We start from the raw sequence: 14111 nt of genomic DNA on the forward strand, positions 1-14111 counted from the left end.
TAATAGGCACCTATATAACAAAAAGCGCCAAATATCATGACTGTCCCTATAAAATCAGGACATCTGTTCACCCTACAATAAGTGAAGAGGAGAAATGTCTCCTTGTGTGATAAGTAGCTTACATTGTTTTTGAACTGAAAGTGTGCTGGACAAAATATTATGGCTTAGTGAAACATACACTCATTTGTCTGTTGCTAAAATACCAAGGATATACTGCAGCAAGAGAAAACACAACCAGGTGAACGCTAGAGAGCATAGAGACAATGCAAACATCTTCACTTAGAGTATGATTTAAATTACAATGTGTTTTTGACAAGCCCCTGAGTGCTAGAGCGATGGAGCTACAATTGTAATGAAGTCATTTAATTCTGATTTGGATGAAATACATACAGACTACGGAGCAGGCTAGGCATAAACCCCCAGCGCTCGCATTCGGTTAAGAAGCCAGTCATTACGTGAATTTGATTTGGAGTGCTCAGGTAATCTAGCTACTTATGTCAGAATCCTACTTTTTCTCTCATTTACACTAAAATAGCTTCCGTCCAATATCCAAGTCACGGCACAACAGTAAATTTTCAGGTGGAATGGTATGTAACGCATCAATTTATGTCTCCTTTGTCTGGCTTTGTGGCAGTCTTATCTTGGAGCCAAGTTTCCACTCTCAGGATATCCTGTCTTTGTAAGACTCTTTCAAAATAATTACTATTCTATGAAATTGTCTATGGGGACAGCATAGAAAAAGGAACTGCCCCATGTCAGACTCGATCTCTCTCGCTTCCTTCATGGAAGAATGCAGGAAAGACTAGAGTATTTTTGCAAGGTCAGATAAAGGATCAAATGCTAAAAAAGGTGAAAGTAACTGAACTACCTTGGCCTATTGAGATGAATGTATTAGTCACTCTGTGAATTCATTTAATAGACTCCATGAACCTATGTTTTTATTTATCTTATCTGAATAACTGACGGTTTGCCTATGCTTTTGTACAGTACCCATCACTGTGTAATCCGGGCATCTGGGAGATGCCATATTGGATCAGACCACTGGCAGGCTATGATTCTGTCCATGGTCAGCATGTCATGCTTCGGAAGAAGGAAAGAAACCCATAAATGCAGCAGGCCAGGGGCCAGGGGGAATGGCAGAATGATTAGAAAGGAAATTCCTTCCTGACGCCTGCGGTGGTCATCTTATACCTTGAAGAATGAGCTTTGATTACTCCTATCTTACGGTAGCTTGCTTTGCATGTACTGAAGTCTCCAGACTGAGACAGTGAATTTTCGCTGCAGGACAATTAAGATCAGAATGCAGTAGGGAAGGCATACTCCTTTTCAACTAAATGGGGAACCAGCCTAATACCCTCAGAAGGCTGGAAAGCACACTTTAATCAGACTGCTTTAGAAGGAAAGCTACTCTCCCCTAATAATTTAAAGCAAACTTCTGGACAAGACAATGTTCAGGGAATCTTATTAGAGTGATTTATGTTTTTGTGCTAGGAAAGGACCCCAGCTGATACTAAATTCTGTTCACATTTTATCTCAGCAATAACCCTAAGTCACAGGAAGAAAAATCGCACACATTTCTCTGGGCCTGAATTCTTGTGCACCTTGAACTCCCAAGGGCCAATTAGCCCACTGGACCAAATTCTGTTAGCATTTATGCTGGTGTAACACACTGACATAGGTGGAGGTTTCCAGACTTAGCCTGGTGTAATTGAGAGCTGAATTTGGTCTACTGACTGTAGTGGTGTTGCACATGCTTACGCCAAGGCTGAATTTGATCTCTATTGATTTCAGGGGGAGGTTGGGCAAGCAGTGAAGGTCTGGCCTGAATCCTTAACTCACTGTGTCATTGCAGCTCAAATGGTGTAGAAGATCCTCTTAAGTGCTCAGGAACTTACTATGACTGCATACAACACAGTGAGTTATGGACGGGGGGCTGGAACCATTTGTATCGTAGGGGTGCTGAGAGCCATTGAACCAAACTGTGAACCCTGTATATAATGGAAGCTACTGCAAGCCAGGAGGTATGGTAGCACCCCTAATTCCAGCACCTATGGTTATGGATGGCGTTTATACCTTAACCCGGAGTTGTGTCTTTTGAAGTTAGATCCTTAACGTTATTTGAAATAGGTTTTTAGCTTCGCATTTCCTGGGGGTTTATTTCAAAAGCGGCACAGCAATACGATGCATTAATTTCACTCAGTTTTAAAAGCTCCAGAGGCGTCATCCTGGCTAGCTATGTGAATCGTTATGTGATTGCCTTTTAAAAGAAGGAGCGGGGTTTCTTCAGTGCCATCAAAGTGTATTATACGCATCTTTCTTCATCAACAGACCACAAGAGCGCTGAAAGATGCCCATTCCCCTGAATATGGGATGAAATGGTTGTTTGAAAAAGTTTCAGCCCATGTGTAGATAATTTCTGAGCTTCCATTTTGTACCCTGATCATTTCAAAATACCCACAAGGAGACCTTATGGAATAGCTCCTTGGCAAAAAAATTTTATAGAACAGTACTGTTTGGACAAGAAGCTCCGAGTGTTTTACACAAACACTAATTAATGAAGCCTAAAAATATCCATGGGAAGAATATAGATATGGTTATCTACAGTTTACCAGTGGGTAAATAGAGCGACAGCGCTGTTAAGTGAATTGTCCAAGGACACAAGTTTGAGTAAGTGGCAGAGCTATGAACAGAACTCAGGAGTCCTGGCACTCAGTCCCCATCTCTAATCACTGCACCATGCAACAGAAATTTTCTTTCAATTTTGCGAGCACAGAATAGCATATTAAATTGATAAGATTCCATTTTTATTCTTCTGTAATTTTTCTTTAAATGTCAAAAACTTCAGTCTGGTCCTGAGATTATTTATACCTAAATTTCAGCTTGGAACAAATTTCTTTTATCATAGAACATCAGGGTTGGAAGGGACCTTGGGAGGTCATCTAGTCCAACCCCCTGCTTAGTGCAGGACCAATTCCCAGATTTTTACCCCAATTCCCTAAATGGTCCCCTCAAGGACTAAGCTCACAACCCTGGGTTTAGCAGGCCAATGCTCAAACTGCTGAGCTATCTCTTGCCTGTTGCGGGGGGGGGGGGGGGTGTAGAGATTTTAAAATCTTGGGAAGGGGAAAGTTGACAGTTTAAAAATAAAGGGCTTGATCCTGTAAATTTTTATGCAAGCAATCCTTACTCAACAGGTCATCCCCATTGAAATCACTGGGACTACTCATAGGAGTAAGGGATTGTAGAAGCAAGTGCTGGTGAAAGGTACCAAACTGACTGGGCTGGAAACAAAAGTGCTTCAGTTATCCACAGAAGAACTAAAGCACAGACAACTGCAAGGCAGCCTTCCAGCCCCTGACCTCCCCTCCCCAGCTCTGCCAGCGTACCTCAGCCCTACGGGCCAGACTGTGTGGCTCATTGACTCCTTGTCCCATGGCACAATAGTTGGCAATCTTAGCAGAACAGCCATCTCCGGATTGCGCCCACCAACCTATTTCACCAAAACATCTTGCTGTCAGATGGCAACAACTTTTGGTGACTCGAAACTGAGTTAAGTTCACATCAGCGAGCTGCTGCTGTAAAATTCCCTCTGTGGATACCCACCACCTAGTCCCCTGGCTGGCAAACTCTGACTTATGGCGCCACGGTCATTCTTATTTATTTGTATTACAGTAGCTCTCAGGGGCAGGTTGGGGATCCGTTGTACCCAGGTGTGTGACTATTCTCTTTTTCTTTCTGGTCTAGTGGTAAGAAAGGGAACCTGGGTTCTGTTCCTACCACTACCACTGAATCACTGTGTGGGCTTGGTTGGGAGGGGGTGAGGGGAAGTCATTTTGCCACTCCGTGCCTCAGTTTCCTTACCTATGGGAGGTGGTAGGATGGTCTAGTGGATAAGATACGAGGCAGACCGGGGTTCAAATCCAGGTTTAATCACCGATTTCCTGTATGACCTTGAACAAGGCTCTTAGTGTCTTTGTGCCTCAGTTTCCCCGACTGCAAAATGAGATGAGAGTCCCACAGAACTGCAGTGTGTGGGGGGGTGTGTGTGGGGGGAGAATCCACGAATGTTACTGAGGTGCTCAGACTCTATGGTAATGAGGTCTCTAACTAGATAGACAAACATTTGGAAATAGGATAATGATACTTATCCACCTCTGAGAAGCACTTTCAGAGAGTGGTTGTGTGCAGTATATTCCTGCCCTTTACTATTTATTACGATCTCTACATTAAACCAACTGGCATGTCCCTGTGCATTGTTAATGCCGGTTTTTTTGCCTTTCCAGCGCGCCCTGGGGGTGATTCTGATCTCTCCGTCAAAGGGGCAAACCAGGGGCCGTGCCACTGAATGTTTGGAGTTGCTCAGGATTTACACCGCCGTGCCAGAGACAGAATCCTGCCCAGGGTCTTCAGGGGTCTACGGTTCACACTCGGGGGGTCAAAACCACGCTGCCCTCCCCACATTGCTCAATGGGGGGAGGGGGGGAGGATCCAGGTTAGTGGGGGTGGTGGTCTGGGAAGGGGTGAGAACCACTGCCCCACATCTCAGCTTATTCAGCCCAATTGTTCCCCCCCCTCCCCCCCGCATTTCACCTACCTTGACAGCTTCGGCGTGGGTCACCCTGTCCAACGCCTTGTCATTGACCCGCAGGATCTGGTCCCCGACCCGGAGCCCTTCTTTCTCCGCCAGGGAGCCCGGCTCCACCAGGGAGACGTAGATGCCCACCCCGTGCTCGGCGCCCCCGCGGATGCTGAAGCCCAGTCCTTCGTGGGTCTTGCTCCGCTTCAGGCTCACCTGCCGCAGCTCCCCGCGCAGCTCCTCGGCGGCGGGAGCTGTCCCGCGGGCGGCGGTGCTGACCTCCGGCCCGGGGGCGGGCGGGGGCCAGAGGCGAGCCGCGGGCGGCGGGGCGCTGCAGCCGGGCAGGAGGCCGGGCTGCAGGTAGAGCCCCTCCGAGGTGTACTGGTCGAAGAGCAGCTGGTCGGAGCGGGGGATGACCAGGCGCAGCATGGGCAGCAGCTGCCGCTTGTCCGGGCTGTCCAGCAGCACCTGCAGGGTCTGCACCAGGTCGAAGACGTTGCGGCGGCCGTGGTAGACGTTCAGGCAGTGGATGAACCGCTCCCGCTCGGGCTCGCTCAGCAGCAGGTTCAGGGAACGGTGCAGCTTCCGCACGTTGGCCGAGAGCAGCCGGGGGCCGGCCCCCGAGGGGGACCCCGCCGCCGCCGCCGGGGAGCCGGAGCAGGAGGAGTTCACAGACATGCGGTCCAGCCCGGCGCTCATCGCCCCGCTGCCCGGGGCCGGCGTGTGCCTCCCGGTCAGCGCATCCTCCGGCGGCCCCCTGCTCTGGAGGGGGGGTCGCCCTCAGTCAGCCCACAGCCCCCGCCGCGGGGGACGGGCGGCTCGCAGGCTCGGCCAGGGGCTCAGCCCGCAGGGCACAGGAGCCATGAGCGAAGGGGGGAGCCCCCCCCCCCCGGGGCAGCGGCTCCGGCTCCTCCGGCAGGGACAGCGCCGTGCACAGCGGGGAAGTAGCTGGAACCCCCCCCGGGCTGCCCTTGTCCTGGGTCCCCGGCTGTGCCCGGGGAGAAGCGATCTCGGGAGCCCCCCGCCGGGCTGCCTGGAGCCCCCCCAGCCGGGAGCAACCTTGGAGCTCGCCCCCCCCGGGCCGAGAGCGGCCCCTCGGCTCCGTGTCTCCAGCTCCTCCGCTCCCAAGTGCCTTTCTCCGGCCGCCGGGAGCCCCGCCGCCGCCGGGCTCCGGAGAGCGACTTTGCTCAACTGTTGAGCCCGCGCCTGCCCCGCGTCCCGCCCGCTCCCTGGCGCCGGCTGGCCGGGGCCCGCCCCCTGGCTGCGGCTCTTCCGGAAATGACGTGTCCGCTCGCCGGTTGCCAGGAGACGGGGTGATACAGTCCAGGGTGATAGAGGCCCGTTCGGGGCTGGGGCCTGGGGGCCTGGCACTGCTGCAGGCTCCTTGCGGGCTTGGCTACAGGAGAACTGCGGTGCCTCTTCCTCCCTCCTTCCATCCCTCCCTCCTTCCTTCCTTCCCTCCATCCCTCCCTCCTTCCTTCTTTTCTTTTCTTTTCTTTTCTTTTCTTTTCTTTTCTTTTCTTTTCTTTTCTTTCCTTTCCTTTCCTTTCCTTTCCTTTCCTTGTAAAAGCAGAGACAACCTCTGCCACCCCCCATTGCCATGATAACTGCAGGGGACAAGCAATTTCACGCAGTAATTTCGCACGCCTGGAGATGCGCTCATAGCTCAAGTCAGCGAATTGTTTATTAAGCGAAGAGGATTTGCGAGAAGCGCAGCTGAGAGGCAATACAATGACTGGACTTGCAAATCTCCCAGCCGGGGATGTGCTGTTCTGGAAGGGGATGTGAAGTGTCTCTGAGTTTGAACGTCGTGAGTCTGATTCTGCTCTTAGCCTGTACACTAGGAGTCAGGAGTGACTCCGTTGAAGTCAAAGGAGATACGCCAGTGCAAAACTGGTGCAACGGAGAGAAAGGTCAGACCTTCTCTTTGTTGCCAGTTGTTAGACATACTGAAATTCTCTTTACTACCTTTCTAAAAACTGTACAAACAAGTTGTCTGAGGTGCCACTGTCAAATGTGGGAATGAATTGTCTACCCAGGAGCGTGTGGTTAATGTTCAAATGTCCTTAGCTTGGTTTTCCCATTATACTCAGAATAATACTTCATATTTACCCAGCACTTTCCATCTTCAACGTGCTTTAGGAACAGCAGGCAATTAATTCTCAGCACACACCTTTGCTAGGTAGCTCACATTCCCTGATATGCTGGTGAGATTTCAGAAGCGCCTGGTGACTCTGGGGTTCACACTGAGGCACCTGAGCGAGGCCTGATTTTTAGAGTGTGAGTGCTGAGCACTTTCTAAAATCAGGCCCATTTATAGTCAGGCACCAGAAAATTAGGCAACCAAAATCATGAGTCCCTTTTGTAAATCTTGGCTATAATAAGTGCCTACAGAGACAGATGGATAATGATCATCCTTGTTTAATAACATTGGAAGCAGAGAGGTGAAGTGGTTTTCCTAAGCTCACAGAGGGTGATTGTGGCAGAGATGGACTTAGATGTTTAGGCCATTAAACCATGCCGCTCTCCTCTCCAATTATAGTTGTCATGACTGGGTTTAATAATTCATCTCCATATGTGATTAACCTCTACACTTTTTACTAATAAAGATAGTAGGTAGATGTATTATGGGGTTCAGGGACCTCAACTGAGATTAGGTCCCCTTTGTGTTAGGTGCTGTACAGACACAGAGCAAGAGACCATACCTGCTCCAAAGATCTTACAAACGCAGGTCCCAACCCTGCATTGTTAGCTATGTGGGTCTGCCCCCATGCAGAGCCCCATAGAGGTTAATGGGAGGCTCTGTCTGCATACAGCCCATTGCAGGACTGGAGCCTAAATAAGGGGTTTAGTTTGTTTGTTTTGTTTTGGGTAATAACAATGCTGTACAATCTGAGACCTGATCCTGCCTTCCTTGACCAGCCATTGATTTCAGTGAGAAAAAGAGAGTGCCAGGAATGGTGGATCAGACCCATTGTAACTAATGAGTCATTGCATAGGGAAGGATCAGGGTGTGAAAATGGTGAAACGGGATTGTTTCCATCCCTTTAACATGCAAAATGCTTTTGTGTGTGCATGTGTGCATGTGAGATATCACAAGTCCTCACCGTACAGTGGCAACAGGCAGGAGGGGGAATAGGCTGATATTTCACTGGTAGTTTTCTCCCATCCATCTTGCATAAGTACCTTCAGATCTGCTCGCAAACTGTGCAGTTTACTCTGGTGTTTTGTGCAGCTGGGACCCAGAATTCTGTTTCCTCCCTGATAGTGAATTAATTGTTTATAAATGACATGATGGGAAAGGAAGATCTCAGTGTATCTAAAAGCTGCTCTGGGCCAGCCTATGGGTCAGAGAATAAGAGTCAGTTTACACACTGTTCTGAGGAGAATACCTTGGCTTGGATGTCCACTGCCCCTTCAGAGTGAGCTGGTTATTTCACCCTTGAGAGTATTTTTTCCATTGCTGATGTGCCAATCCAAGTTGTTAATAATAATAGTAATTATTAATAGCTAATATGTTTAATAATTATTTATTCTGGTTAATAATAATAATAGTAATAAGTCATCTACACTAAAGCTGTGATTCATCAAAGCATTTAAGAACATGCTTAACTTTAATCACACATGCATCCGACGAAGTGAGTATTCCCCCACGAAAGCTCATGCTCCAATACATCTGTTAGTCTATAAGGTGCCACAGGACTCTTTGTCGCTTTGTCATTCCAGACGAACACGGCGATCCCGCTGAAACTTGAATCATATTTACATCCCATTGATGTCAACAGGACTTAAGTCCATGCTTACTTTTCTGAATAGGGACTGGCTTATGTCCCTGCTGACACTGAAGCAGGTACTTAAATGCTTTGCTGACTCTGGGCCTAAGGGCCTCATCCAAACCCATCAAAGTCAAATGGAATCTTTCCATCAACTTCCTTGGTCTTTGAATCATATAATACAGCGCCGTTCATTCAGGAGACTCAAAGCACTCCATAAACACTGGCTAAATAGCCTCCCAAAATCCCTGTCTGGTACATTCTGGCTATGTAGGGTCATTTACACTTACCATTAAATGCAGTCACTCCTCAGTGGAATCCTAAAGGCAGCTCCTAAACATCACCTGACACAGCAATCTAGGACAGGAAGTGAAGAAGGATACTCCATCCAATTATGACAGAAAGAAGAAATGTAAGGGAGAACATTGACCCAGGGACATAGCTATGGCAGAAGGGGTAACATCCCCATTTCTAAAGAGAAATGTTATGGTAGCTTAAATGACCACAAACGATCAGGGCTTTAATGAAGCAACACGGTCTAGTGGGTAAGGCAGTAGTTTGGGGCTCAGAGGAGCTGGTTTCTGGTCGACACTTCGCCACCAACCTGCTGTGTGACCTTGGACAAGTAGCGGAACCTCTCTTTCTGCTCCTACACTGTGTCTGTCTTCTCTGTTTGGATTGTCCGCTCTTCTGGGCAGGGACTCTCACTCACCATATGTGTACAGTGTCTGGCACAATGGAGCCTTGGTCTTAGGTGAGGCCTCTGTATGCTACCATAACATAAACAAAACAATAATAAACTGAGAGATGGACCTTCTGGCAGCACAGGGTCCCCTAGCATCACACCGGGGGATTGGATCCCTTCACCTATCTGTACTCTGGATGTCTCCCATCCAAAATGGAGCCAGCCCATTGCTTGAGGTGGAATGACTGCAGGCCACGAGCATTCTTCTTTCCAAGGTAAGATCACACCTTCAAATTCATTTCACTTGTGACCTTTGCTAAGATTAGAACATGAAGCTTCAGGAGAAAAATCAGTTGAAAAATGCATTGCGACTACGGGGTCTCATTGGTTGATTAATTTTTTTATGATGTACATTTTCATTTAATCTTTCCTTTTCCTCCGTCTTTGGCACATGAGCGAAAACCATTTTCTATTCCAGAGTCATTAAAGTCTCTCTTTCCCTCTATCCTCTGCTGAAGTGCCTTCTATCCAAAGCAATAGAGGAGGATTAAACTTAATCTATCGGATGCATCTCGATGGCAATAGAATTCATTTTATTCATGGATATGATGAAAGGGCTTTAACAGCTGCATTACAAGTAGTTTTATGTATCAAAGCTTTGTTGGCTCATTCAGGGCTTTGTTTAAAACAAAACAAAAACTGGCAGATTCCTAATTTGGGTTCTAACTCTGATAAATAAGCAGATGGAATAGCCAATGTAATTGGGAAAAAAGGACAATATAGTATATGGCAGAAAGGTGAGCAAAACTAAACAACACAACAGCAGCAACAGAAATTAAAAAAAAACAAGGGAAGGGCAAAAAAGGTAAAGAGTTAACAGTAGAATAAAATCCCTTCAACGTAGTTGTTACCGATCACACATTAATGCCTAAAAACCCCCATGGAGAATCTGTCTATCTAGTGTATTTGTACGCCCCCATCACTGTTGTATCTGGGCACCAGGGGAGGCAGGTGAGCCCTCCCTTCGGGCAGGCTAGCCCCTGGCCCCCTCTGCCCAAAGCCCTGCCCCTCCCCCTCCCCTTTTGCCCCCACTCTTCCGCCGGAGCCCCGGGAACCCCCACCATGGCTGGAGGAGTCCCAGCTGAACTGCCGAACCCCTGGGCCACCAGCCAGTCCAAGCACTGGCCCAACCCCCGAGCCGGCCCAACCCTGGGGCTTGCCCACCGGAGCTGCCCTGAGCCGCCCCACCCAAGCTGCCCTGGGCTGCTGGCCAGCCTGAGCACTGGCCCGAGCCACCAGCCGGCCCGAGCACCAGCCCGTCCCCCAGGTCACTGGCCAGCTTGAGCACTGGCCTGACCTCCGAGCCAGCTGGACCCCTGGGCTGGCCTGCCCTAGCCAGCCTGGGCTGCTGTCTGGCCGAGCTCCTGCTGGTTTAGGGGAGGGGGATGCGAGGGTGGGGCCTTGGGGTGGAGCATGGGCGGGGCCATGGCCTGGATTAGGGGAGGCTTAACTTCCCCCGGTCTATTATACCCGGTGCCCCTGCTGGGCACCTCACACTCTTTAACAGATTTGTCCACACAACACCTGGGAGACAGGAAAGTGTGAGCATCCTGTTTTTCAACAGCTGGGGAAGCGAGGCACAAACACGAAATGATTTTCATACAGGAAGTCGGTAACCAAGCAGGGACGGGAACCTGCCATTGGCAAGTTCTCCATTAGTACACTAACTAGGGGACCAGCCTTCTTGGTTACCAGACCCAAGCCGGTGGAGCTTAGGGTAGATGCTGGGCTGGCCCCGCACATTTTGATTGTTGCTGGCTCTGAAAGCAGCTACATGCCCAGCAAGCATCAGCTAACGGGACAAATTCAGCCGAATGCAGCTCAATGTAAACAACGGCAACTCCCGCGGAAGTGGCCACATTTTGGAATGATTCTTCTTTCATAGCGGTGTGAACTCCAGAGACATCAGCTCTATTTGGCTGCCTACCTAGGAATATCTACTGCACTGGGTAATATCTCAGGGCCCAGTTATTCTGGGTGTAGATCAGTGTCACTAAATAACATTCAGGCCCAATAATAATAACTGTTTCTCTCTCCTATAGCACTGTTCCTGAACAGATCATAAGGCACTTTACAAAGGCAGTCAGCGTCATTATCCCTGTTTTACAGACAGGGAAAGTGAGGCACAGAGCGGTGAAATGGCTTGCCCAAGGGCACCAAGAAGGCCAGTTACAGAGTCAGCAATGGAGCCCAAGTCTCCTGAGTCCCAGTCTAGTGCACTTGCCCCTAGGCCACACTAACACGGCATTTGACACCTGGAGTGACGGCAACACAAGCCCTGGGGTCTGCTTCGGATCTCATTTACAGTGGTGCTATGCAGGTGGAATGCTCTGGGAGTCGCTACTATTTAACATGTAGTGGGAGCGTTTAAGTTCCTGCACAGAACTGGTCCCTAACAGTGCGGCTTTGGGTACAAGTCGTGTGTGTGGGTTTTTTGGTTTTTTTTAAAGGAAATAGAGCTAGAAACATGCAGGAAAGCAAGAGAATTTGCATCACTTTGGGGCAGATCTTTGGCTGTGTAAATTGGCATTGCTCCTTGGAGTCAATGGGGCCAGATCCTCAGCAGAGGTAAATTGGCATCAGCTCCAAGAGGCCAGTCCTCAGTTGGTGTAAATTGTCAAACTGATTTCCACGGAGCAAAGTCCTGAGGATCCGGCCCTTGTAATTTACAAGTGTGAGGATGCAGGTAAAGAATTTAATACCCTACAGGGCATTTTGGATGTAAAACCTAATATCAGCATAAGCCAAAGAAGGCTGTAGTAAATGTGTAGCCTAAGTGAAGCAGAGATCCAGAGAGGTGGTGTAGTGGGGAGGGCAGCAGTCGAAATCCTAGAATACTATTCCTAGCTCTGGCAATGGTGCACTTTATGACCTTGAGTGTGTCTCATAAACTGGGGCTTATGACACTTATCCCATCTCCTTCTAACACTCTGCAGACTAGGGGTGGGAGCTAAATATTATCATTCCTTTGCTTCCCCCAACACACCCCATACAGCTTTGTCAGTGCCTCACAGTCCTTAGCTGCACATCTTGCTACGACAGAGTCAGGCATCTCCGGAGCACAGGCTGCCAATCATGACAAATGGCCTGTTGCTTTGGTAATGTGGACTGTGTTACACTAGGGACTAGGATGAGATCAGTGTACTAATTTCAGGGGGCAGAAGTCAACCCTGGTCATTGAGATAAAAGACTAATTGTCAGTCCGATGTGCCTCCAATAAGGTTGTAATCCTTCCACGAGAGGAGCGTTTGGAGCTGCAGTCACTGAGACAACTCAGGCTGCCACAAGGGTCTGTCAAGACTTTGATTCTGAGTTATTTGAACTGCTGCCTTCCTGTGTCCACAGAGCGTGGCTGTGTTATGGGGCAGTGCAGCCTGTTGGAGAGGGGAGGAGATTGAAGGGGGAATTCGAAATAGCAATTTGCTATAAAAAAAATTCCAAAGTAGGGACTTTATAAGAAGCTTATTGTTGACCCTTGCAGTCTGCACTGACCCTTTTTAATAAGATTACAGTCCATTCATCTTCAGAGCAGGCACCGTAAATCCAAGAGCTAAAACTCATAAGATTTCAGATGAAAAAAAAATGCAGGGCTAGATTTTCAAACCAGCTCGGGGCCAGGTTTCCAAGTCCTCAGCACTGACAACTGGGGCCCGATTCCCCAAAGAGCTCAGCTCCCAAAGGCCATATTTCCCCAGGAGCTCAGCTCCCCCAATGGGCTGAGCTCTTTGGAAAAGCTGACCCCTTATTTTGGTGTCCAAATGAGGGCAGCTTAGCTCTTCGAACACTCTAGCCCCCTGTGAACACACGGAAGGAACCACCTCATAATTAATCAACTGGTAATTTGTTTTCCCCCGACTACAGTACATCCAGGCCATTCAGACGCATTGTAGGGTCAAGCCGCCTATGATAGGAGTCAGTGGAGTTACACCAGCACAATACTGAGGAGAACTGGGATCTAGGAGCACTAAAGGGACAGTTGTGCTGATTTACACCTGTTAAGGATCTAGCTCATTGTGCTTCAGAGCACACTGGAATGAAGAGTTCTGGCAGGCTGGCTGGTTGGTTGGTGAATGCGTGATACATAACAGCAGCCCCAGCAGCGGGACTCTGCACATATCTCAGTTCTGAGGGTGCATTTAAAGGCTATAATGCCCAACTTGTGTAGCATGGGAATTGATTTAGTCCTATCAGTAACCTCCAGCAGAATGAGTGCTCTCTCTTATTCCTTCAGGATAAAATAATCCAATGCCCTTGGAGAGTGCCGGACAAATGCATCGCCTAGCCTTTCGCTTTAATCCAATTGCAGTCGCTTCCCAGAACTCCCTCCTGAAAGCTGGCGGTGCAGTCTCCAGTACCTTTATGTTCCCAGGTAAAAGAGCCGTAGCGCAAAGAGGATGGAAAGCACATTTCAGAACAGCAATTCCTTACTGCCAAGCTGGAGGATGTCACTTAACCGTGAGAAAGCAGGGAAGGAAGAAGGAACTCTCCTTTGCTGTCAGAATCCTTCAGAGAGCATTAGGAGAGAGGCTGTGTTCAGGGCTGCATCTTGAGTAAATCCTGGTTTAGCTGATTGGCCCACAATCCTCTCCTTATAGTGCCTAGGATGCGCTGTATGAACACGCGCTGCTCCCTGGGGTGGATGAGAATCAACTGCGAGTGTCTGAGTTTGGATGATATTTACTTTTTAAAAAAATGCTCCAAGTGGGGGAGGGGAGGAGGAATGAGTTGGTTGCAAATATTTTCTAATAAATAGGGAAATGCTGGGCCTGGAATAGGTGATTATTTGTATTATGGTAGACGCCCCAGTCCTGGAGCAGGCTCCATTGTGCTAGATGCTGCATGAACGCAGAACAAAGAGACGGTCCCAGCCCCAAAGAGCTGAATACAAGACAAGAGACATCAGGTGGAGATGGACGGAAGAGCACAAGGACACAATGAGACAATACTCAATACATGGTATTTAGTTAGGCTGGGATTTATAAAAGAGCTAAGGGTATGTCTACACTGGATCGGCGGG

The 14111-nt window shown here is 48.7% G+C and overlaps 1 protein-coding gene and 1 long non-coding RNA gene across 5 annotated transcripts in view; one reads left to right on the top strand and one right to left on the bottom strand.

Annotated features, from left to right (window-relative positions):
* The window catches only part of WHRN (whirlin), a 106004-nt gene extending 100217 nt beyond the window's left edge, over window positions 1–5787 (bottom strand). For all 4 annotated transcript variants that reach the window (XM_044992686.1, XM_044992685.1, XM_044992684.1 and 1 more), the window contains exon 1: window positions 4595–5787. In XM_044992686.1, the coding sequence (XP_044848621.1) occupies window positions 4595–5275 (681 nt within the window). In that variant the 5' untranslated portion in view covers window positions 5276–5787. The remainder of the gene's footprint in view (window positions 1–4594) is intronic.
* A 346-nt stretch (window positions 5788–6133) lies between these two features.
* On the top strand, window positions 6134–13685 carry LOC123352643. Its single transcript, XR_006574246.1, has 3 exons — window positions 6134–6489; window positions 8303–9309; window positions 13326–13685. It is a non-coding gene; the product is annotated as an uncharacterized LOC123352643 (long non-coding RNA).
* The last annotated feature ends 426 nt before the right edge of the window (window positions 13686–14111 follow it).

Source organism: Mauremys mutica, chromosome 18 (genome assembly GCF_020497125.1).
Source record: "Mauremys mutica isolate MM-2020 ecotype Southern chromosome 18, ASM2049712v1, whole genome shotgun sequence".
Classification (NCBI taxonomy): Eukaryota; Metazoa; Chordata; order Testudines; family Geoemydidae; genus Mauremys; species Mauremys mutica.